The sequence below is a fragment of the Herpailurus yagouaroundi genome, unplaced genomic scaffold, assembly GCF_014898765.1.
Source record: "Herpailurus yagouaroundi ecotype Mexico unplaced genomic scaffold, PumYag 180, whole genome shotgun sequence".
NCBI classification, from domain to species: domain Eukaryota; kingdom Metazoa; phylum Chordata; class Mammalia; order Carnivora; family Felidae; genus Herpailurus; species Herpailurus yagouaroundi.
The window spans coordinates 11962379-11985753 of NW_024412411.1; the positions used below are offsets into that span (position 1 = coordinate 11962379).

General features: G+C 37.6%; 1 protein-coding gene and 1 non-coding gene across 5 annotated transcripts in view; one reads left to right on the forward strand and one right to left on the reverse strand.

The window, feature by feature from the left end:
- Positions 1–1320: 1320 nt before the first annotated feature.
- The window catches only part of PRCP (prolylcarboxypeptidase), a 78648-nt gene continuing 56593 nt past the window's right edge, over positions 1321–23375 (reverse strand). For all 4 annotated transcript variants that reach the window (XM_040489490.1, XM_040489491.1, XM_040489489.1 and 1 more), the window contains 5 exons: positions 22718–22875; positions 21978–22150; positions 11128–11292; positions 10242–10429; positions 1321–2066 (listed from right to left, as the gene is read on the reverse strand). In XM_040489490.1, the coding sequence (XP_040345424.1) occupies positions 1850–2066; positions 10242–10429; positions 11128–11292; positions 21978–22150; positions 22718–22875 (901 nt within the window). In that variant the 3' untranslated portion in view covers positions 1321–1849. The remainder of the gene's footprint in view (positions 2067–10241; positions 10430–11127; positions 11293–21977; positions 22151–22717; positions 22876–23375) is intronic.
- On the forward strand, positions 8664–8770 carry LOC121039543 (U6 spliceosomal RNA). Its single transcript, XR_005794827.1, has one exon. It is a non-coding gene; the product is annotated as a U6 spliceosomal RNA (small nuclear RNA).

Consider the following 23375-nt stretch of genomic DNA (forward strand, 5'->3'; position numbering starts at 1 on the left):
ATTAGGCTAACCTAAGGTTGTTGTCTGTAATGAAATGTACATTGAAAAATGTGTACGTAACACCAAATTATAATTGCATACAAATATAGTAATTTTGGCAGTTTTTCTCTTCACAAAAATGTAACTTATCCAAACAATGTTAAATTAAGTGGCAAAATATTTTAAAGACTTTAACCAAGTATAAGGTTTCAAGGAAAATACCATAAAATCAATAGTACCTAAAATAAATAGTACGAATATCCTCTACTAAGCCCATAAACCCTGCTTATATAAAGAATAAAAACTAGTATTGTTTTGACCCTTAAATTCTCACTCCAGCAGACTTTTCTCTGATGCTGAAACGAAAATAGTGACCAAATGCTTTGATGGACAACTCATTACAATGAGAACTGAAGGCTTCCGAAACCAGACAAAGATTTTTTTTCTGTATCTCCCAGATGCCGGGAAAGTAAGGGAAATATTTCAGTTTCCCACCCAAGAATGAACTCTATGTCTGCACTTAAAAAACAAAAATAACTGCTTTAGAAATGACTGAACTCAAGGTACAGTTTTTGAAAAGCAGAAAATGTTCCCAAGGCAGGGTGAAGAAAAAAAAATTATTGAGAGAAAATAAAAAGAAGGGGGAAGAAATCTTTCAACAGAGTAGAAACTGTTAGTCTCTCTGTGTGTCCCTGAAAGGTTTTGATCCAACCCTATTTGTTATCCTAGAAAAGCTCCTCTGAAGAAAGGTCTCAGTGTAAGAACTGCTTGAAAGAAGCCAACCCCTTGGAAATAGGAACGGCTCAGCCATTTATTAATGTCAAATATGCTGCCTGCACGAATCAGTCAGCTTGTCCCTTGGAAGCCATACAAAAAAGTTCTCGCACACCTGCCTCTTGGTGCCTGGACACTTCTGATTTTAATGACAGCAGTAACAACCACAAGAAAATAAAATCTAAAAAACAAAATGCTGAACATGACTATATTCTACTTTCCAAGTAGTTGATTCATCAATTTTTAAAGGCTTCTTGCTGAAGTATCATCAGTAACCACAGCATATAAAAGCTTGCTCAGATGTAAAAGCAAAAGCAAAACAGAGTCATTCTCCTAAACTGGCAAAATGTAACCAAATTACCACAAAACTGACCTTAGAAACAAAGAGAAATGGAGCAGAAAAAGGCCAGATTTCTTACTGGCAGTACCACAGTGGCAAGTATCCCAGAACTGAGAAAAGCTGCCAAGTGGAAGAGAGAAAATTAAAGGATTTTCCAAAAGCAGCCAAGCCCAATGCACACAGCATTCCCAACAGCTGGAGTGAGCTTCAGAAGCAACACACAGGTATAAGGTCCAGCCTTATTCTTTATTTACAGCACAGTCAAAATCATTAAATCAAGTACAAAAGAAATGGCTTCCATTTCCTGGATTGGCATCGGACATCCTTCCTACCAGCTGCAATTACATCATTTTTGTCTATCTTCTGCTGTTCTTTTTTGAGGGAAGGGATAGGGAGTGACAAACGGACCAAAGAGACTTTACCCTCAAACCCAAGAGGAAGCTCTGCTTGCAGAGAAACAAAGGAAGTGACCCTCCCTCTTGTGAAAGGCAGTCAGGAACTCTGCTCCGGTTATGAGGGCCACTGATGGTGTAGGAAAACTGTCACAAAGAGATTCTTCCCAGGGGTGGTGTGAAGAGGGCGACGATTCAGGGTGTGGGATGGCTGCTGTCACCATCATCACCCTCTCTTCTATCTCAACCTTTGCCTCATCAAATCTAATGACAAACAAGGGAAAGTAATTACATGCAGAAAACCAAAGTGAATGGGAACGTGGGTAGAATGAACAGAAAAGAAACTGAAAGTGATCAAAATTTCTCAGTGCTTCTTTCTCTGACTGGCATAGAAATCTCTGATCCACCGCTTCATGTGTCTAACTTCCAAGGAGCGGGCTAATAGCACGGTCGTGGGGTCAAAGGCATTTCTGGCTCGAAGATCTAGATGATGGGCCCCTTCTGGGATGGTGATCGCAACCAAGGTGTCTGTGATATCCTTGGTTACTCCACCTCCTGACCAGGGGTCTAGTTCACCATTGCTAAGTGAGGGAAAAAAGAAAAAATAAGATTGTTAGTTTTTCATATCTACACCCAGATAAGATAGGAGAAACCTATTATGTGCATAACATCAAAAATTACAAATTTATAACCTGGGGGATTTGATCTGATATCTAATCTGTCATATAAGAAGATGCTTCATGCTGGAATTTTACTTAATTTCTGTAACTAGGTGCAAGAAATAGAATCAGAGAAGACTGAAGGTGGTACTATATGAATCAACCCAGCTTCTACTAGGACATGGAATATAGAAGCCTGAATTTTTATCCCAGCTTCATCACTCAAAAGCTGGATACCTCGGGGCGCCTGGGTGGCGCAGTCGGTTAAGCGTCCGACTTCAGCCAGGTCACGATCTCGCGGCCCCCGAGTTCGAGCCCTGCGTCAGGCTCTGGGCTGATGGCTCAGAGCCTGGAGCCTGTTTCCGATTCTGTGTCTCCCTCTCTCTCTGCCCCTCCCCCATTCATGCTCTGTCTCTCTCTGTCCCAAAAATAAATAAACGTTGAAAAAAAAAATTTAAAAAAAAAAAGCTGGATACCTCACACAAGTTACTGACTCAGTTTCTTCATCTGTAAAACAGAGATAACAAGGCTGACCTCATAAGGTTGTTAATAACGGCTAAACCAGATGGCACATGTGGATGTACTGAATAAGCACAGTGTCAGGCACAGAGGACTCCTTCAATTAATGCTGGTTTCCTTACTACCTAGGACCCCAACTCAGAAAATTTGGGCATTACTCAAAGATCTTCATTTTATATTAGCTTTAAACTTAAAGAAATGGTATTTTATTAGTCTTGGCTGTTTCACACAACACATTTCAGAATGATGTAAACAGGATCAGTCATTAAAATAGGCTATTTAGTTTAGCTGAGTAAAAAACCAATATACCACTGACAGTATTCCTTAAATATTATCAAGAGCTCTTACTGAGCCATAATTCACCTATCACAAAAGTCACCCACTTAAAATGCACAATTCAATGGCTTTTAGTATATTCAGAGTTTGCAACCATCACCACAATCAATTTTAGAAAAGTTCATCACCCCCAAAATGAAACCTATACTCATGGCAGTCAATCCCTATTCCCTTCCCCATACCTCCTCACTCTCAGCCCCAAGCAACCACTAATCAATTTTCTGCCTCTATAAATTTGCCTTTATCTTTACATTTCACATAAATGGAATTATACAATATGTGGTCTTTTGTGATTGGCTTAATTCACTTTGGCATAATGTTTTCAAGTTTCATCCATATTGTAGCATGTATCAGTACATTATTCCTTTTAATTGCCAAATAATATTCCATTGTATGGGTATATTACATTTTATTTATCTAGTCATTAGCTGCACATTTGTGTTGTTTCCACTTTTTGGCCATAATGAACATTGTTCCTATAAACATTCATATACAAGTTTTTGCTTGGGTGCAGGCTTTCATTTCTCTTGGGTATATACCTAAGAATGGAATTTCTGGGATGTATGGTGACTTAACCTTTTGATGCACTGCCAAACTTTTCCCAAAGTGGCTACACTATTTTATATTCCCACTAGCAATATATGAGGGTTGCAATTTCTCTATATCCTTGCCAATACTTATTATCTGTCTTCTTGATTATAGCCATCCTCTGTGGGTATAAAATGGAATCTCATTGTAGTTTTGATTTTAATTTCCCAAATGACTGAAGGTATTGAGCATTTTTTCATGTGCTGACTGGCCATGCGTATGTCTTCTCTGCAAAAAAAAAGTCTCTTCAGATCCTTGACTGTTTTTAAATTGAGTTATCAACTAATATCATTTGATCCATTTTAAGTTACTTTTTTGTATGGTTATGAAATAGGGATCCAACTTAATTTTTTGCTTGTGAATATCCAGGGTTCTCAGCATTATTTCTTGAAAAAAAATACTCTTTCCCCAATAATTTGTCTTGGCCCTTGTCGAAAATCAACTGACCATATATATACCAAGGGTTGACTTCCAGATGGTCAATTCTCTTTGACTGATCTGTATGTCCTTATGGTAGTATCCTAATATATTGGTTATGGTAGCTTTATAATAATAAATTTGAAAACAGGAAGTATGAGGTATGAGTTCTTTAAATTTGTTCTTTTTTTTTCATAATGTTTATTGAGAGACAGAGACGGGGGGCGGGGGGAGTGCGGGAGGGGCAGAGAGCTAAGGGGACAGAGGATCTGAAGCAGGCTCTGCAGTGACAGCAGAGAGCCCAGCCCCATGCAGGGCTCAAACTCACAAAGTGCGAGATCATGACTTGAGCCAAAGTTGGACACTTAACCAACTGAACCACCCAGGTGCCCCTGTCCTCCCTTTTCAAGATTATTCTGGCTATTCTGGGTCCCTTACACTTTTAAGATCAGCTTGTCAATTTATGTGAAAAAGCGAGCTGAGATTTTCATAGAGATTGCATTGAATTTGTAGATCAATTTACAGACTATTAACACCTTACCAATATTATCTCTTCGACAAGAACATGAGATGTCTTTCCATTTATTTAGATTTTAATTTCTTCCAACAATGTTTTGTAGTTGTATAAGTCTTACACTTCTTTTGTTAAACTTATTCCTAAGTATTTTATTCTAGATGCTATTAGAAATCAAATTCCTTCCTAACATTTATTAACTCCATATCTGCATAGAGTAGTTTAGAATTTACAAAGCCTTGACTATTATAACAACTCTGTGAGGTAGGTTTAATAACAACTCTTTATAGACAAGAAAACTAGTACCCAGAGAAACTAAAAGATTTGCCCATATCATTCATCTAGCAGCGGCAAATCTGAGATACAAATTCAGACCTTGTAGCCCCAGTCTAATGTTCAATCTTTCATGCACACATCGTAAATCAACAGCAGTCTTGACTTGTATGGTGCAGAATAAGAACATGAGCTTTGGGATCAGACACACCTGGGTTCTAGTGCCAGATCTGCGCCTCACCTTCCTAATCTTATGGAAGTTTAGATTCCTCAAAATAAAATAAAGACTGAAAATACCTGGATTAAGAACCTGGTAGCTATTAGATTACTTTCCCCTGGTACTGCACTTTTTGGTATATCTTTATCTACATATCACTTATGGAACATTTCTATATGCTTTCTGACATTTGTTTCGTGTACACTCCATTTTGCTGATATTGTTACAAAGCCTGAAATAACAAATATTCAAGGTCACATTATCAGATATATGAAATTGTTCCCATAATTTGCATAATCATTTTTAAAAGTCTCATCTATAAGTACAATCTATACAGATGCCTATCCAATAATATCTTTTTTTAAAATGCTTATTTATTTTGAGAGAGAGAGAGCATGAGCAGGGGCCAGGCAGAGAGAGAGAGAGGAAGAGAATCCCAAGCAGGCTCTGCACTGCCAGCTCTGCAACTACAATTCCATGAGGGCAGGGATTTTTGTCTCCTTTGTTTATTACTGCCCACAGTGCCTAGACCAGACCTGGCACATAGTAGGAGCCAGGTGTTTATTGTGTGAATGAAAAAAAAATTTTTTAAGTGTTTAGATGTCTGCGGCCTTGTACCAAATGCCCTACAAAGAGATATATAAATATATGTAGGCAAGTTCAGGCATATGAAATCACTTCAGTACTTTTTATGTGGGAAACCAAAGTTAATATAAATGATCAATATAAATCTAGAGAGACTAACCTTCAGCTGTGTGTAGTAGTGAGAAGAACCACTAACTAAGAAGATGTAAGTTTTATTGCCCTACCAGCCCATGACTTTAAGTAAGTCACCTAACATATGTGAACCTTAATTCCCACATATATAACAAAAAATAAATTTTTTTAAAAGATAATGCCCCTCCATCACAGAGATCTTGTGAGGCTCAAGTTAAATAATATATGTGGTAGTAAGATATAAACTATAAAATACTACACAAATGTGCAGTATTATTATAATAATTATCATATTCTGTAAGTATGAGAAGTGTTAATACTTCTGAGAGGTAAATGAATCATGAAAAGGGATGTGAAAGCATGTCTCATAGACATTTGGCCAGAAAAGTAATGTGGTCAACATTTTCCAGTTAATGTACAAGCTAAATGAGAAAATAAGCATTTAGGTACATTAAATATATGTGTGTTTGAGACACAATTTTAAATTCCTTTTACAATTCCCACCACATTTCTCTTTAAAAAAAAATTAATTCAACTTCAACTTAATAACATCATTCTTGGAAAGAAATCACTCCAAAAATGTACATTTTTGGTTTCGTTAAAAATGAAAAGGAAAACTCACGTGCAAAATAACAGTCTTAGTTTTCAACTACCAGATAAATTCTTAAAGTAAACTACACAAGGGGTTAGATTTTCTTAAGTGAACAAATCGCCTTTATCATCATTCCAATTTAACAGGACCAACCCAGATAGGAAACTCTCCATCATTTGCAAAACAAAAAAGCCATCCCAACAGCCACATAATAAGCAAACTGCATTTGATTTAAAAGGTCATCTGAATCAGCCCAGTGGCTTAGCAACAGTGTTTGGAGTTGCCGAGAGACCCAAGATGCACATGGACTTGAATTTCTTGGTCCTAGACATGTGAAAGCTTAACCAGCCACTGGGACATTTACCAAAAAAATACTGGCTTTCATGAGAGAGTCTAGATGCCTGGATAAAATTCCCAACAGTGAGCTTCTAATCACTAGCAACAATTAATTTGCCTGAGAAATGATATTAAACTAACCAGCTCCTCAGGGACTCCCTTTTGGATTTATATTTAAATTACTGAGCATGACCATTGGTAAAATAGTTTCTTACCAGTTGGGGTTGGGGAAAAAAAGAAATCCTTCTAACAAAACAACCGTACAATAAAAAAAATGTTGAAATGGAATGATTAATGGCTCCTAGTTATTAACTCCTCATTCATTCAACAAATGTTTACTGAGTACCTACTATGTGTTCAACAGTGAACAGACAAAATGTCCTCATGATGCTTACTTCCATGATAATCTATTTACTCATTAAAGTAACCTTGTTTGGTAGTCATTATTTCTAACTTTTATATATTGGCAATTTGCCTGAGTCTATACAGCTAACTTGGTCTCCCTCACTTCAAAGCCCAAGGTTTTAATTGCACTGACAAATTTCCTGTCTGATATGGACTAAACTTTCCATTCAGGAAAGCAGTCACAGTTGGACTTGTGTGAGATGACCTAAGGAGAGAAGCATGGACATAAAGATACTTTCCACCTGGTTCCTTGGACATTTTCTTACTCATCAACCAAAACCGTTTTCTAGTTGGTAGCCACTAAGTAGAGACAACAGAGGCACACCTAAGGCTGTTTCTTTACTTTGGGAATGTGTTTACTTTAGAAAAGCAGGACAATTTTGAATTTTTAAATATACTGGGGACGTCTAGGTGGCTCAGTCGGTTAACCTTCTAACTCTTGATATCGTTTCAGGTCATGATCTCATTCATGGTTCTGACATCGAGCCCCACATTGGGCTCTGTGCTAACAGAGAGGAGCCTGCTTGGGATTCTCACTCTCTCGGCTCCTCCCCCACTTGTGCATGTGCATGTGCATACACATGCACACACACATGTACACACACTCTCTCTCAAAATAAGTAAACATTAAAAAAATAATAATAATAAAAATAAAACTTCTATACTGGATTTCCTCACACCTAGCAGCATAAAGATTTCTTTTTAAAAGTACTTGCCACTGTAAAAAGATAAACCAGTACCTTCACATAGTCCTGCCTTTACACTCTCATATGCCTCTACAGACTTTCTAAACTTTGTATTTTGTTCCTTGTTTTTATCAACACACATATTTCTTGGGCATCTAGTATGTGCCAGGTACTGGATGCAAATGCTGAAAGCACAGATACAATTAAGTCAAAGTCTCTGCCATTAAGAAGTTTTCAATCTCATGGGGCAGACAGAAACATAAATAGATCATGTCCAGAGTGCTAAGTGATATTCACAGGCCTAGAGGAGCTACAGGGATGGGGTAAATCTCACTTCCCTGGAGGAGTCAGGGAAGGTTTCTGGGAAGGTGCCTGAGTTTTAGGAAAAGGAGAAAAAGATGAAGGGGAAGGACATGCAAAGACGAATAACTCCCTATGTCTAGGACATGAATACAAGGCAGAGTGTCCTTCCATTTATACATTCAACAAATCTTTTTTGAGCACATATATTTGCCAAATCTGGGCCAAATATTTTCTTGGGTTAACTCTTAAGCATTACACAACTCTGTAGGGTGAGTTATTATTATCATTTTATAGAAAAGAAGTCTGAGGATCTAAGAGCTTAAGTAATTTTTCTTAAAATAGCTCAGTTTACCTTTGCAAAGTTCTATTGGAAAGTCCTCTCTTAACACTGAGTTAAAAGTTTCTAACACTGAGCTAGAATTTCCACTTCTTGCTTCAGTTCTATTCCCAAAACTTTTCTCACCAAATCTGCCCCCTCCCCCAATGATGATGATGATGATGAGTTTGATAGCCTAAGGAAAAGAATATAAAAGGGCAAATAGATTACTAAGATACTCATCTATGGTTGAATCCCATAACTCATACATTAAACTCATACATTAAACAAATTCATACAGTGCTTGCTTCGGCAGCACATATACTAAAATTGGACTGATACAGAGAAGATTAGCATGGCCCCTGCACAAGGATGACATGCAAATTTGTGAAGCGTTCCATATTTTTTTTACCCAAGGGATACAGGAGTGCTGATGCATAGGGCCACTTGTACCCCAATGTTTATAGCAGCACTTTCAACAATAGCCAGATTATGGAAAGAGCCTAAATGTCCATCAACTGATGAATGGATAAAGAAATTGTGGTTTATATACAGAATGGAATACTGCTTGGCAATGAGAAAGAATGAAATATGGCCTTTTGTAGCAACGTGGATGGAACTGGAGAGTGCTATGCTAAGTGAAATAAGTCATAAAGAGAAAGACAGATACCACATATTTTCACTCTTATGTGGATCCTGAGAAACTTAACAGAAGACCATGGGGGAGGGGAAGGAAAAAAAAAGTTAGAGAGGGAGGGAGGCAAACCATAAGAGACTCTTAAGAACTGAGAACAAACTGAGGGTTGATGGGGAGTGGGAGGGAGAGGAGGGTGGGTGATGGGCATTGAGGAGGGCACCTTTTGGGATGAGCACTGGGTGTTGAATGGAAACCAATTTGACAATAAATTTCATATTAAGAAAAAATACATACTAAAATAAAAAACTAAACAAAAACAAAAACAAAAACAAAAACAAAAAAACTATTGGCCATGTTCAGAAGGTCAAATTTGACTCTCATTTTAAAGAGATTGTAAAAGAATGACATTTACAGTTTAAACAATGGCTCCAGGTTAAGAGGCCTATATGCTCTTGGGGAATTTTTTGGGGAAAATTTGGGGAAATTTTTTAAGTAACTTGTTTTTCTCTTAATAGCTGATAGGCTAAGGTTCAAACCAAAATACGGAAATTTTAAAATCACAATCATATACACATAGAGTCTACTCAATTAACCCTGATGTGAGCCAATACCAAATACATCCCTTCTAAAGAAGCAATGTAACATAGAGGAGCAAACACAGGTTTTATAGTCAGGCAGGCCAAGGTTGAGATCTGGTTTACCACTTAGTAACCATTACAAAGCTGGATGAGGTTTGGCAAGAGACTGAACTCAGCGACCTTCGCTTTCCTCCTAAGTAAAAAAGAGACTATAACAACTACTTCAGAGGACTGCTGGGAGGATTCAATTAGGCAATTTATTTAAAGTGCCTCATATAGTGCCTGAAACAGAACAGAGTAGGCACCTCAAAAGTGTTTGCTGAAAAAATAGTGAAAAATATTTACTATCAATTAATAATAACAGTAACAAGGGCAGTACAAATTGAGAACAGCAAATGATACTTCATTTTGTGCTAGTTTTTTTAAATAAAATATTTAAGTTTTGTTGCTGTTACTGTTTTTAAGCCTTTAAGCATGTTTGTAATAGAGTATAAAAGTGTATCTCTTGCTCAGCATCCTCTGTCTTTCAAAGAAAGACATGATGGATACCACTCCTGTATTCTATATTGTTTTACTATCAGCATTTTTCTGGTTCTACCTTCTCAGCTATTCTACAAATGTCTTCATCAACCAAAGTTTTTCTCTGCACCAGTAAAAACTCACCTAAAAACAATGTTGCTGTGTGAACTGATGTTTCTGCCTCCATACACAGTAGTGATCCAGGTGGGCCTTGGTCTCACACCCCACTGTTTAAAACAGTCATCAGAATATTCCCTAAAGTTCCATGAGCGAGGCTCAAACATGTCATCGATACCATTAGTACAAAAAGGCATGACCATTTCTGTGCAAGCCTAAAAAAGGAAAACAAAAGAGAATCCAATGACAAAATAAAGCACAAAGAGTTAAATAACTTGTCCAAAGTTATTCTGCTGGTAGCAGCAAAGCTAGGGTTTGACCTCAGGCGGTCTGGCTTCAGAGTTCCTGCTCTTTACCTACATCATACCACCTCTCATTATTCCTGGAAAGGCTCAGCTGAGAAGGAACAAAAGTTAGGGCTATATATTCTTCATCGGTAAATTGCTTTCTTCCACATCTATTATCATATTTAACCCTCAGGAGGGAAAGTATTAGTATTAGTATTAGTATTAGTATTATTAGTCTCATGCAGGTGAAGGGATGGAGGCTCAGAGAGTCAAGTCAGACTCCCCTTCTTTTCTTCATAAAATGCTTCCTTTTGATAGGAAGCATTGCTTTTGATAGGACTTACCAAGAGATATTGTAATATTAGTATCTTTTTCAACGAACTATATTTAAAGGTGAGATCATGCCGTATTTATCTTTGTATCTTTGGAGTCTAGCGGGTTGCCTGGCACATGGGTACCCAGAAAATATTTGGTGATGATTAAATACATGAAGGAAGGAAGGAAGGAAGAAAAAAAGATAATGGAGCCCAGAGTTGGACCCAGGTTAGTGACAAAATCTTGTGAACTATCTTACAGTACAACCATATCAGCAGGAAATTCCACTTGAGGAAATTATGTAAGCTTACCTGATAGCTCCAACCCTGGGTTCCCAGATTGCTAGTTGTTGTCTCTGATATATTCAGGCATCTCGCCTGGCCTGAGTAATTGTAATATATATTCAGAGCTTGGAAAATATTCTGCAGCAGCTGTGCATCAGATAAACTGGGATTGTTCAAATACTTGCACACTACCTGTCATTTTAAAGAGACATAAAAGAAGAAGAGTCAGAATATATTTATAAAATCATAATTTTAATGAAATAAAGAAGAAATATGACTGTGATTTGCCTATAAAATAATCTTAAACATCTAATAGCATTGCTTGACAATTTCTATCTCTTGAGTATAATCCTGTTCATAAATGAATAAACCCTACTCTCCAAGTGTAAAATTTAAATTACTCTCCAAGCTATAGAAATAAACCAAAGGCATTTGTATGGTATGCAAAGTATTCCACACCTACCACTGTAGCCTCATCTTTTTTGCACGCTTTGTTCCAGCCTAGCAAAACCATTCTCAACACACCAGGGTCTTTTTCTCCTCTTTGCCTTTGTTCACCCTAAAATACCCTTTTCTCACTCTCGCACTCCAGTAATGTCTGGCAAACACCAATACACCTTCTATAATACTTAGCTCAAGTATCACTTCCTCTATGAGGCCATCATTAGCTATGCCCTCAAGTTGGGGAGAACTAAATCACTACTCCCTTTGTGCTTCTACTTATACCCTGTACTTGCTTCTATCAAAACCCCTGTAACACTGTACTGTACTCATTTGATTCCACAACATCCCCCTCAGCACTCAGCAAGGTATCTGACAACTAATTGCTAGCTGAATGAATAAATACATTTTTGTGAAAATGTAAAATTTATAAAATTTCTTATGGAAAAACTATACCAAGCTCCAGTATCTGTGGTGTGATAAGAAATATATCAGGCAGCAACCCAGCTTCCAAATATTCCTGCCACTAGACTATCATCAGCATCTGAAATCTAGTACCTAAAAATCACAGAGAATACTTGGGGTCAGAAGTGAGGGCAGGAATGACTAGACAGAGGCATGGGGGAACTTTCAGGGGTAGGGAAATAGTCCTGATCTTCATGGAAGTCTGGGTCACACAACAAACAGTTCACTTGCGATTTGTGCAATTCACTGTATATAAATTTTATCTCAAAAAAAAAAAAAAAAGAAATACTGAACTTTAATTAATGATGATAAAATAGTCCTGATCTTCATGAAGTCTGGGTCACACAACAAACAGTTCACTTGCGATTTGTGCAATTCACTGTATATAAATTTTATCTCAAAAAAAAAAAAAAAAAAAGAAATACTGAACTTTAATTAATGATGATAAAGGTGAAGTATCCCTGAGAAGTATACTGATATCTGCAACTTATTCTGAAATGCATTTTAAAAATAAGATGGAATGAAGGCTAGAGGGATGGCTAGCCAAAAATATCTGTGCTAAATCAAATCTAGCAAAATACTTTTATAGAATTTAGGTGGTATTTTTAATGGGTGTTCACTGTCCAATTATTTCAGTATTTCTGTGTTTGAAATCTTTCATAATAAAATACTGGGGAAAAATCACAGGCAATGGTTTCACAGCTGCATAATACCACCACTTACTGATTACTGAGCTCTGGGTTTACAACCATTGTATTACATAATCCTCAAGCAATCCTATCAGATATATTATTGTCCATTATTTTACAAAAAGAAACTGAATCTTATGTTAAATCACTTTACTCGAGGTCATCCACCTAGTAAATGTTAAGATCTAGATATAACCCAGATCTCTCTAGCTATGAAATAGGCATCTTATCCATTATGCTACACGGCTTAGGGAGCATCCTTTGTAAAACTGCAAATAGCCCCGATGGCAAGGGAAACACACTCAGCTTGCATCATGCAGTCAGTGATTTGTTCCTTTCTCATTTTATATGGAAAAGATGTATACAACAGGCAAGTCTGATTTTAAAAAAAGAGACAGGAAGAGAGAGGGACAAGCTGAGAGAAAAAGGAGCCAGGAAAGAAAGAGCCTAGTTACCCTACTTCAGGGAGAGACTCCACGCAACAGGAGCAACAAGGCCCAGGCTGGGGACATGCCCAAAAAGGAGGCACTGAGAAAGGAAGTGAACAGCAGAAAGCAAACCCAGCCTCTCCTCCTAGTTCTGTTTAGGACCAGTTTCCAGCAACACCTTTCTGAAAAAAGAGGAAATGTGAAAAGACTGCAGAAATGAATCAAAAGGAAAATTCAAAGTCTCTCTCCAAATGCATTCAGCACAAAAATATTTCTGTGAAATGTTGAATGGCACTTTGTGAAAAAAAGGTTTCAGAGTCAAATAATTTTAAGAAATATTGTGTCAGCAAATGTGAACAGTTTACTTGACTGCGGGAATCCTCAGAGCCTTTAACATGCTCAACTACAACATGACTTTCCAAAAGGGATAGAGAGTGTGCACTACTTCCAGTAAGTTTTTGGAAATAACAAATGTAAGAAAAGTCAGAAATTGGGGCGCCTGGGTGGCTCGGTCGGTTAAGCGTCTGACTTCGGCTCAGGTCATGATCTCACGATTTGTGAGTTTGAGCCCGCATTGGGCTCTGTGCTGACAGCTCAGAGCCTGGAGTATGCTTTAGATTCTGTATCTCCCTCTCTCTCTCTGAGCCTCCCCTGCTTGTGCTCTTTCTCTCATTCTCTCGTTCTCTCAAAAACAAACATTTTAAAACATTAAAAAAAAAAAGAAAAACAAACAGAGCCTGGGACCAAAACATACATGCTTATAGTTTATTTGGGAATGTGATCCCAAAGAAGATAAACGACAGGGACAGAAAAAGGTAAGGAAAAAAAGGTGATACGGAAATGTGTACCAGGTGGTCACCACCACGGCCTTCATAAGGCGCCTATAAGGGATCTTCACGGAATTCCTCAGAACCCTTGTGCACTATGGCTGAGAATATAAATTGGTACATTGTGGAAAACAGTATGGAGTTTCCTCAAAAAATTAAAAATAAAACTACCATAAAATCCAGCAATTCCACTTCTAGGCATATATTCAAATGAAAGGAAATTAGGATCTAAAAGAAATATCTACACCCCCATGTTCACTGTCCATTGATGGATGAATGAATAAGGAAAATGTGAGATGTATATAAATGAAATGGAATATTAATCACTCTTTAAAAAGAAGCCTTGCCATTTGTGAGAATATGGATGAAACTGGAAGACATTACACAAGCCAGATACAGAAAGACAAACATTGTATGATCTCAGTTATGTGTAGAATCTAAAAAAGTCAAACTCATAGAACCAAGGTAGAATGGCAGTTGGTAAGGGCTGGGGGAAGGGCGATGGGTAAATGCAGAAATGTTGGTCAAAGGATATAAACTACTTTCAGTTATAAGATGAATAAGTTCTGGAGATCTAATGAAGATATTGGTGACTACTATTAATAATACTTGAAATCTTCCAGGAGAGCCCCGCGTCGGGCTCTGTGCTGACTGCTCAGAGCCTGGAGCCTGTTTCAGATTCTGTGTCTCCCTCTCTCTCTGCTCCTTCCCTGTTCATGCTCTGTCTCTCTCTGTCTCAAAAATAAATAAACGTTAAAAAAAAAAAAATTAAAAAAAAAAAAGAAAAGTCAGAAATTAAGATGTCCAAATAACCTGGATATACCTTTAAAAAGTAACAGCGAGGTCATAAGAGTAAGATAAACCTGAAAAGGTGTACAGGAAGAAACAGTACTGAGCTAACCTCAGAGCTTCGCAAACCTGTTAAGCCTAAAGCAATAAGAAAATGAAAGCTGAAGAAAAAAGGCAAAACAGTGTTTTACTTTTCTACAACTTTCATTTATTCATGGTAAGTCAAAAAATACCTAACAGTTGTTGGAAAATGTCCCTAAGAAATATGCCAATCAGAAACACTCAAGAAAATATGGAAATCAAGAACCAATCACAGAATTTGTTAAACTACTTATTGCCAACAGTTGGTCAGCATTGCTTCCTGACTGTGGACACTAACGGTGGATTCAGCTGTTTCCAAATGCAGCATAAAGATATGGAATGGACCTGCGGAATGCATAGGAGAGCGTTATGTCCAAGCACAGCACAGTAGATGAGGCAGGGTGACAATGTAAGCCAGGCAGGAGGAAAAGGGAGCGCTGATGAGCAACAACAAACAAGTTGCCTAAAACTCTGTTAAAGAACAGTAGCAAGTAAGTGTGACTCACATGCTGGCATCAGATCCCCTCTCAGAGCTAGAACACTGGGCCTCTGTCAGGCAAAGAAAAGGAGTCCCCATGAATAGCCATCTCTGCAAACAGCAGTTACTGTCACTCCTTAAAAGACACAGGCATGGCTGGGGACCGGCACCGGCTGACAATACTTGGGTTTCGGCAGTGCCAGTTACTCAGAGGGAACATCGTGGTCAGCAACTTGGCGTCTACTAATAGAAATTCCATATCCAGATTAAGGGCACTCCTGGGCCCACTGTCCTCTGTAAGGTCAGGGCTCCCTTGGAGCACTGGGTCCAGTTCCGAGCACCACACTTTAAAAAGGACACTGACCAACATGAGAAAATGTAGAGGGGAGCAATCAGGATGGGGAGTTGAGGAAAAGTTGAAGCAATCCTACAATTGTTTGTTTGTATCATTTTTCCAATCTTTCAGTACTACAAATAAGGCTACAATAAATAACCTTGGGCCTAAATCTTTAATTACACCCTGAACTGTTTTCTTGAGATAAATTCTTAGAGGAGTTATTAGTTCAAAGGAAATAAACATTTTTAAGGCTTTTGCTACATCAAGCTGCCTTATAGAAAGAAAGTACCAATTTATAATCCTAGTGGCACATTAGATAGAAGGCCTAAAAAAAACTTCTTTTTGTAAAATATTTACAAATTTTTTTTAGTAAAATATTTACAAATTTACTAAGGGAATTTTATTATTTTAGGTGCTTCTAAAGTTCCTTTCTAAGTGAAAAATTCTGTGAGTACAAGCATCATTCTCTAGTGTAAACAACACAATCTCTACATATCTCTGTACACTACCTTAACAATTATGGTAGCAAAGAGTGAATAAAGTTTTCAAAAAATTACTGGAGTTATACTAGCAAAACCTCAGCACTATTCCCATGTTTATTCAAAAAAAGATAATCATGTACTTTTATAAAAGATACACAGGATGCACAAAACTTATCTAAATGTTAAGTTGAACCATATGAAGTTGCCATGTTTATAAGTCAAACACAGTCAGATATCAGCATCTTTGGTTCAACTTCATCTAATACTCCCTTCACCTTAAGCCTGATAATGTGCAGTTACTAGCCAATTGAGGAGTACAAGTACTTGGCCTGTTGATTGTTAATTGAGGGCCTGTAATAACAAGGAAAGAGTCCCTGCCAACCACTTCCATTCAGAATACTCAACACTCATGTAGCCCCTGTACTATATTTCCTATTTATCTTGTGGACACTCTCAAATTAGCTTCTTTCAAACACTTTCTATATAAGGTATAGCATTTCTATTTAGGTCATAAATTCAGTGATATGAGAGCAACTGGGACTGAGGCTGCTAGTCCAACTTGTGGTTCCTTGTGGTCAGGTACTTTCCCTATGATGACCCAGGGGAAAACATATAACGACCATCCCCATATCACAGAGGAGAAAACAAGCTCAGAGAGGTCTGGCTAAAGATATACAATTTTAAAACTATGAATATAAGTTCTGAACCCACACTTTGGCCACAAAGTCCTAGTACAACACTGCCTCTTTGTTACTATATACAACAATTATAGCTCTTGTTATTATTATAAATTAGTATCAATTTAGTGCTTACTAAGCACTGGGTCCTATTAAATTCTCATAATGACCCTAATAATTACTAGTAATTACAATTACTATTATCCCCACTTGGCAGATGAGGAAACTAAAGAACAGAGAGGTTAAGAAACCTGTCCCAGTCACACAGCCAGAAAGTGGCAGAGCTGGCATTCAAATGCAAGATTCGCTGTGGAGCTTCCATTTGTAACTGCCAATACTACACATACTCAACTTCAAAACTGTAGTGTAAGAGAAAAATAACAACACAAACAGTGCCTAAATATACCTGTAGTCTCACGCTTAATTTGTTAAGCAAAAACATTGTTTTAACGTTTATTCATCTTTGAGACACAGAGAGAGACAGAGCATGAGTGGGGAAGGGGCAGAGAGAGGGAGACACAGAATCCGAAGCAGGCTCCAGGCTCTGGGCTGTCAGTACAGAGCCTGATGCGGGGCTCGAACTCACAAACTACGAGATCATGACCTGAGCCGAAGTCGGATGCTCAACCGACTTAGCCACCCAGACGCTCCGCAAATTTTTTTATTCTTAGATTATCTTTATATTTTTCTAAGTTTGTTTTACATAAAAACTTAAATAAAAGGGATTCTGTGGCAATGTAAAAACCAAACAACTTTTTTTTAATCATGCAACAAAAAAGAAAACTGTAAAACAGTAGAGTAATTCGTATGAGGCTCAAAAATCAACATATGAAATAGACTTAATTCACTTTCTATTTCCTAGAACAAAGACAAACATTCAGGAAAAACTTAAAAAGAGCATTAGAAGTCCATTTTAATAATTCTTGTTTTAAAGAGTGTAGAAATCATGGTGAAAGAACATTTCAATCTTAGTACCAAACTAATTAGCTCTATACCCAGATATTTAGAATCTCCCCTTTGATCCCACATACACTAGACAGTGTAAAGATAATGATTTGTTTAAAAGCTTTATGTGTCCCCTTACCTATAAGGATAAACGTCTGAATAAGAGAAATAAAAAGGGGGCAAAGAAAATTTTTTAAAAGAAGGAAAGAAGATGGGTTAAAAAAAAAAAAAGACCAACCTCCTCTCAGAAAGTATGGCCCATCCACATTAGAGAAAGGATTAAGCAGATACATTCAGCTTTTCTAACAGATTTTCTTTCTCTACGGCTTCAATACCCCTCTCACACTCACAGATAATCACATTAGTTTTGTCATTAAAAGCTCCCTTTTCATAGAATGCACCTAAACCGCTTAAACCACCCAGAGAGGTCGCATACATTATCAAACACCAAGACAAACGGAAGAGATTTTCCATTTTATGTCTTATTATTTCACTACATCTAACTGCATGCTCAGAAGGCCAAGCCAAAAGATTTGGTGAGTTATCAGCTAAAAAATTATTCCAAAATCAATAACCGCTATAGTATCCTTAAAAACTGTTCTTTAAGCTGAGAAGAGACCTAGTAGTTTCTATGCTGACAGAGCAGTCAAATGACAGAGAGGTTTTCTATTTCCCTTTTCTCTTCTTCCTTGTGCTCTCTCAGCCAAGTCCATGATTATTTCTGCATGAATGTTGCAGCTTCTGTTAACAGTAAACAAAAGCAAATGGAGTCTGAGTGTGCAAAGCCCACAAACAAATTAAAAAGAACGATACTTGAGTTGACACGGAAAAGGCATTCAATCACTGCCTCTGGATCTTTCAGAACCATACAGGGTCCAGGCAGAATTGGAAATCACCTACTTTTTTTCATAACCCAACTGTTACACATTATCTCACTATCCTAAGCCTAAGTTACAGACTTAGAAAAGGACGGCTGTTTGTCAGCCTTTTAAAAAGGAGGAAGTGTATCAGAGGGAGGAGGAGTTATGGTTAAATGGAACTATCCAAGTGAAAGAGCGGTCCCCAACTGGGTAGTGTTCCTGGGATTAGTGGGTTGGGAGAACAGAGAGGAGGTCAAGAAAGGAGAAATAGAATGAACAGTGAAAGAAAGTGATCTGAAGCTAAAAGTTTGGGAGGGAGACATGTAGTAGAAAAACTTTGAAATCATATAGGATAAAACTGGAAATAGAGGCAATGGAAAGTTCTCAAGCAGGGGGCAATGAGAGATTTCTTTTGGTTGGGTGCAGGCAAGAAACAGAAACATAAATATATTATAAGCAACCAAGAATTCCTTAATATGCCAAAAGAAAGGATAAAACCAGTAAGAAATGACTGAAGAGAATAACAAGAAGTAGTCCTGGAGAAAAGAAGTAAAACCTGATTGTCGGGCAAAGACACAAATTACCTTGCCTTAAAAATAAACTTTAATAATGCATATATACAGAAGATAAAAGAAGGACTGTGCTAAATCAAAAATAAATGGCAGAATATTTGAGATATACTCTACTAATTTTGAATGAATGAATTTTTAATGAATACTTAGGAGAGAGGAAGGATAGGATATTTATTTACATGTGAGATGCATCAGCAAATTTTTCAAAAGGAACATTAAAGAAATGGGGAGAAAAGCAAAGTTAGTGTTCCTTGTTCCAAATCATAATACAAATGAATACAAAAAAGCTGTATTCCTCTGGCTTTTTTCTAAATCAGGGGTTGGCACACCCCCAGGCCAAATCCAGGGTACTGCTTATTTTATAAATAAAGTATTATTGCATAGTCTTCCTCATTTACTTGTATTTGCCTATGGCTACTCTCCTGCCACACCTGCAGAACAGAGCAACTGTGACAGAGACCAAATGGCCCACAAAACCTAAAATTTTTATTATTAGCTGTTTACAAATAAAGTTTGCCAACTTCTGTTCCAAATACCAAGGGAATTCCCTGTATGTTTTTGATTTATGTATTTATTTTCAGAGAGTGACAGAGTGCAAGCAGGACAGGGGCAGAGTGGGAGACAGCAAGAATCCCAAGCAGGCACCGCACTGACAGTACAGAGCCCAGCGCGGGGCTTGAACTCATAAACTGTGAGATCATGACCTGAGCCGAAATCAAGAGTTGGACACTCAACTGACTGAGCCACCCAGGCGCCCCATTCCCATATGCTTATCATGTGACAACTCATTTGTTCTTCAAATGGGCATAAAAATGCAAACTTAATTTTCACTTTGTAAACAGACTATAGTTAAATTTGATAGTTGTCACAATGTGGCTAGAGATCCACCCCAAAATCCAGCCAAATCCTCTCCTAATCCAGTGCGATATGGTAAAAGATCAGAGGCTCTGAACAATGGTAGACCCAAGTTCAAATTGTGCTTTCCCCATTTCTTGACTGAGCTTAAATTTCCACTCCATTGTACCTCTTTTTCCCAGAGTATTTTTGTGGGGATTATATGGGACAGCATATATGAAAGTGTTCTGTAAATAGTAAAATAAGAGAGATAAGGCATTATTAGCACAAAGACATGTATGGAGGCTAACTGGCTCAAATTTAGTTTTTTTCTCATTACTTTGATCCAGGTTTTCTTACCATGAGAGAGATCTGATCTTTTAAATAACTCTGTATTGTCTAAATTCAATTGAATTCAATACAAATTTACCTCTGGCCTGCTATGTGCAAGACATCCACTTCTCATTCTAGTTTTTAGATGAAGAATAGGATCTCTAATAGCAAATGACCTTGTTCTATTTGGGTTACAAAGTTTTAAGTAAAATGTTCATTTAATAGTTTAAAGGAACTTATGGGACACCTGGGTGGCTCAGTCAGTTAAGCGTCTTGACTTCAGCTCACGGTTCATGAGTTCGAGCCCCACGTCGGGCTCTGGGCTGACAGCTCAGAGCCTGGAGCCTGCTATGGATTCTGTCTCCCTCTCTCTCTGCCCCTCCCCTGCTCACACTCTCTCTCTGTCTCTCTCTCTCTGTCTCTCTCTCTTTCTCTAAAATATAAACATTAAGAAAAAAATTTTTTTAAATAGTTCAAAGGGACTGTTAAGTTCAAAGTGCTTTTGAAAACTGGTTTTCATCTGACCAAGTCTATTTATATTTCCAGCACTCATTCTACCTGTAGAATCAATTATATTCTCTAAACTTAACCATCAAGTTAGCCAAACTTTAATTTTAAAACTAATAAGAATATTCTTTACAAAGAAATGCTTAAAAGAGGATGAATACACAATAAAGAATTTTGTCATGAAAAGAACTTTAAAATTTATGGTGCGATGTATCTTTACAGTTTCCACAGTACTTTCATGTCTAATATTTTATTTGATCCTCAGCACAACCCTATGGAGAATGTAAGTATCATTACCTCACTTTGCAGAGGAAGACAGGGAGGCTCAGGTAGAAGACAGCCTTGCCCAAGATCACACAGCTGGTATATGGTGGTTCTGGATCAAAGATCCAGAGTCAGTACTCCTTCCACTCCACCCTGCTACATGGGGATCACTCCTTTATGATATGTCGAGCACTTAGAACACATTAGCAGTTGACTGAGTCATAGCACTATGATAGCAGTTGCCTTTTATTAAGCACTAACCATATATGACATAGGTCTATGTGTCTCAGATGTATGACAAAGATGGAGTAAATTGTGCATGCAAAGTGTACAGCACAGGACTTGGCACACAGTAATCGTTCCATTAGCAGCAACTACCGGTCTTAGCTCTAAATCACACAACTCTATAATCTATACATTTATCTCCTTTATTCAAATCAGAGAAAACTGATATTTACAAACATTAGGTAAGGTGTCCAAGGTTGAGTAACCAGAAAGTGACAAAAGCCAGAATTTCTGCCCAGGTTGGTCATACTCAGAGCCCCTTTGTCATTGGAAATTCCTCTGATGCTAACCGTCACAGAAAGCACCAGTTTAAAAAACAAAACAAAAAGAGAGAGAAAAGTTCATATTAAAAGTGATGAAGGAGAGGGGCCTGATGGCTCAAGTCCCTTAAGCATCTGATTTTGATGACCTGAGGGTCATGATCTCACGGTTCATGAGATCAAGCCCCATGTTGGGCTCAATGCTGACAGCATGGAGCCTGCTTGGGATTCTCTCTCACCCTATCTCTCTGCCCCTCTCCCTTCTCAAAATAAATAAGTAAACTTAAGTAAAAAAAAGTAACGAAAGGATATTTTCCTATTACCTTGATAGGCCAAGCAGGCAAAGGCTGTAAAAAGTTAGACTCGTAAGGGTAGTCCACCATTGCCAGATTTATCCAGGTTTCAGAGATCCAGCCTTTCAAATGCTGAACATCCTGCGAATTTCTTAATGGGGTACATAAGTGAAGGGCTTCAGAAAGCCAATGCAAGCCACTGCCTGAAAACAGAATCACATTGTTGGAATATAAAAAGCACTACTTGACAGAAGGCTTTACTGATCACTTGGTATTTTAGAAAATTCAATCTTCTATACCATTTCTCCAAGTATGCTTTTTCAACATTCAATAAAATATTTTTAAAGCAACTGGAAAATCCCATGATAAACAAGTTGTCTATCTTCATGGGGTGTGCCAGAATTTATTTGAATTATTTCCTGTTTCAAAGATACTTTTGAAATAAGTAAATAAATAAACAAATGGAACATCAGAGAGCAATCAGAATGCATAAACCACAATGAAATAAAACAAACAGAAGTATCTGACATAGTGTTGATCAAAAGACAGCAGATACAAAACATAGTACTATGTTCTTGATTACAGTGGATGATTATTATACTAATATACCATATTGGTTACGTTTCACTCCATGAAAATTCATCAAGTGATGTATTTTGATTTGTGTACTTTTCTGTATGTTATACTTAAAAATAAAAACAAGCAAGTGTTGAATTTAACAAGTGAAAGGTAAAACACTCCATGATTTTATTCTATTAATTAAAGCTTACCTGTTCTTGCGAGTCGAGTAATAGCACCCCAGGAATCGTGGATGGTCTCTGAACAATTTGGGCCACTTTTCCTAAAATCTTCAGTTACGATCTTCATAAATACACCACAAGGTACCAGATTACCAAAATGCCAGATGGGGGCAGAGGCTGCAAGAGCTCTAAATTGGAAGGAAAATAATAAAGGCAAACAGAAAAAAAATGTAACTCATCAAATTCAAGTTTTAAAATTGAAACGGACATTGAACAAAAATGGTGAGAAAAATAACAGCTGTTAATGAGATAAAAACCAGAAATCTCAGTACAACAGAAACAAATATCTAAGTATGCTGTGACAGTATTAAGAAGTGCTCATGTCCAATGAATAGCCACTTCTCCAAAGAAGACATCCAGATGGCCAACCAACACATAAAAAAATGCTCAACATCACTCATCATCAGGGAAATACAAATCAAAACCACAATGAGATACCGCCTCACACCTCTCAGAATGGCTCACATTAACAACTCAGGCAACAACAGATGTTGGCGAGGATGTGGAGAAAAAGGATCTCTTTTGCACTGCTGGTGGGAATGCAAACTGGTGCAGCCACTCTGGAAAACAGTGTGGAGGTTCCTCAAAAAATTAAAAATAGGACTACACTACGACACAGCAATTGTAC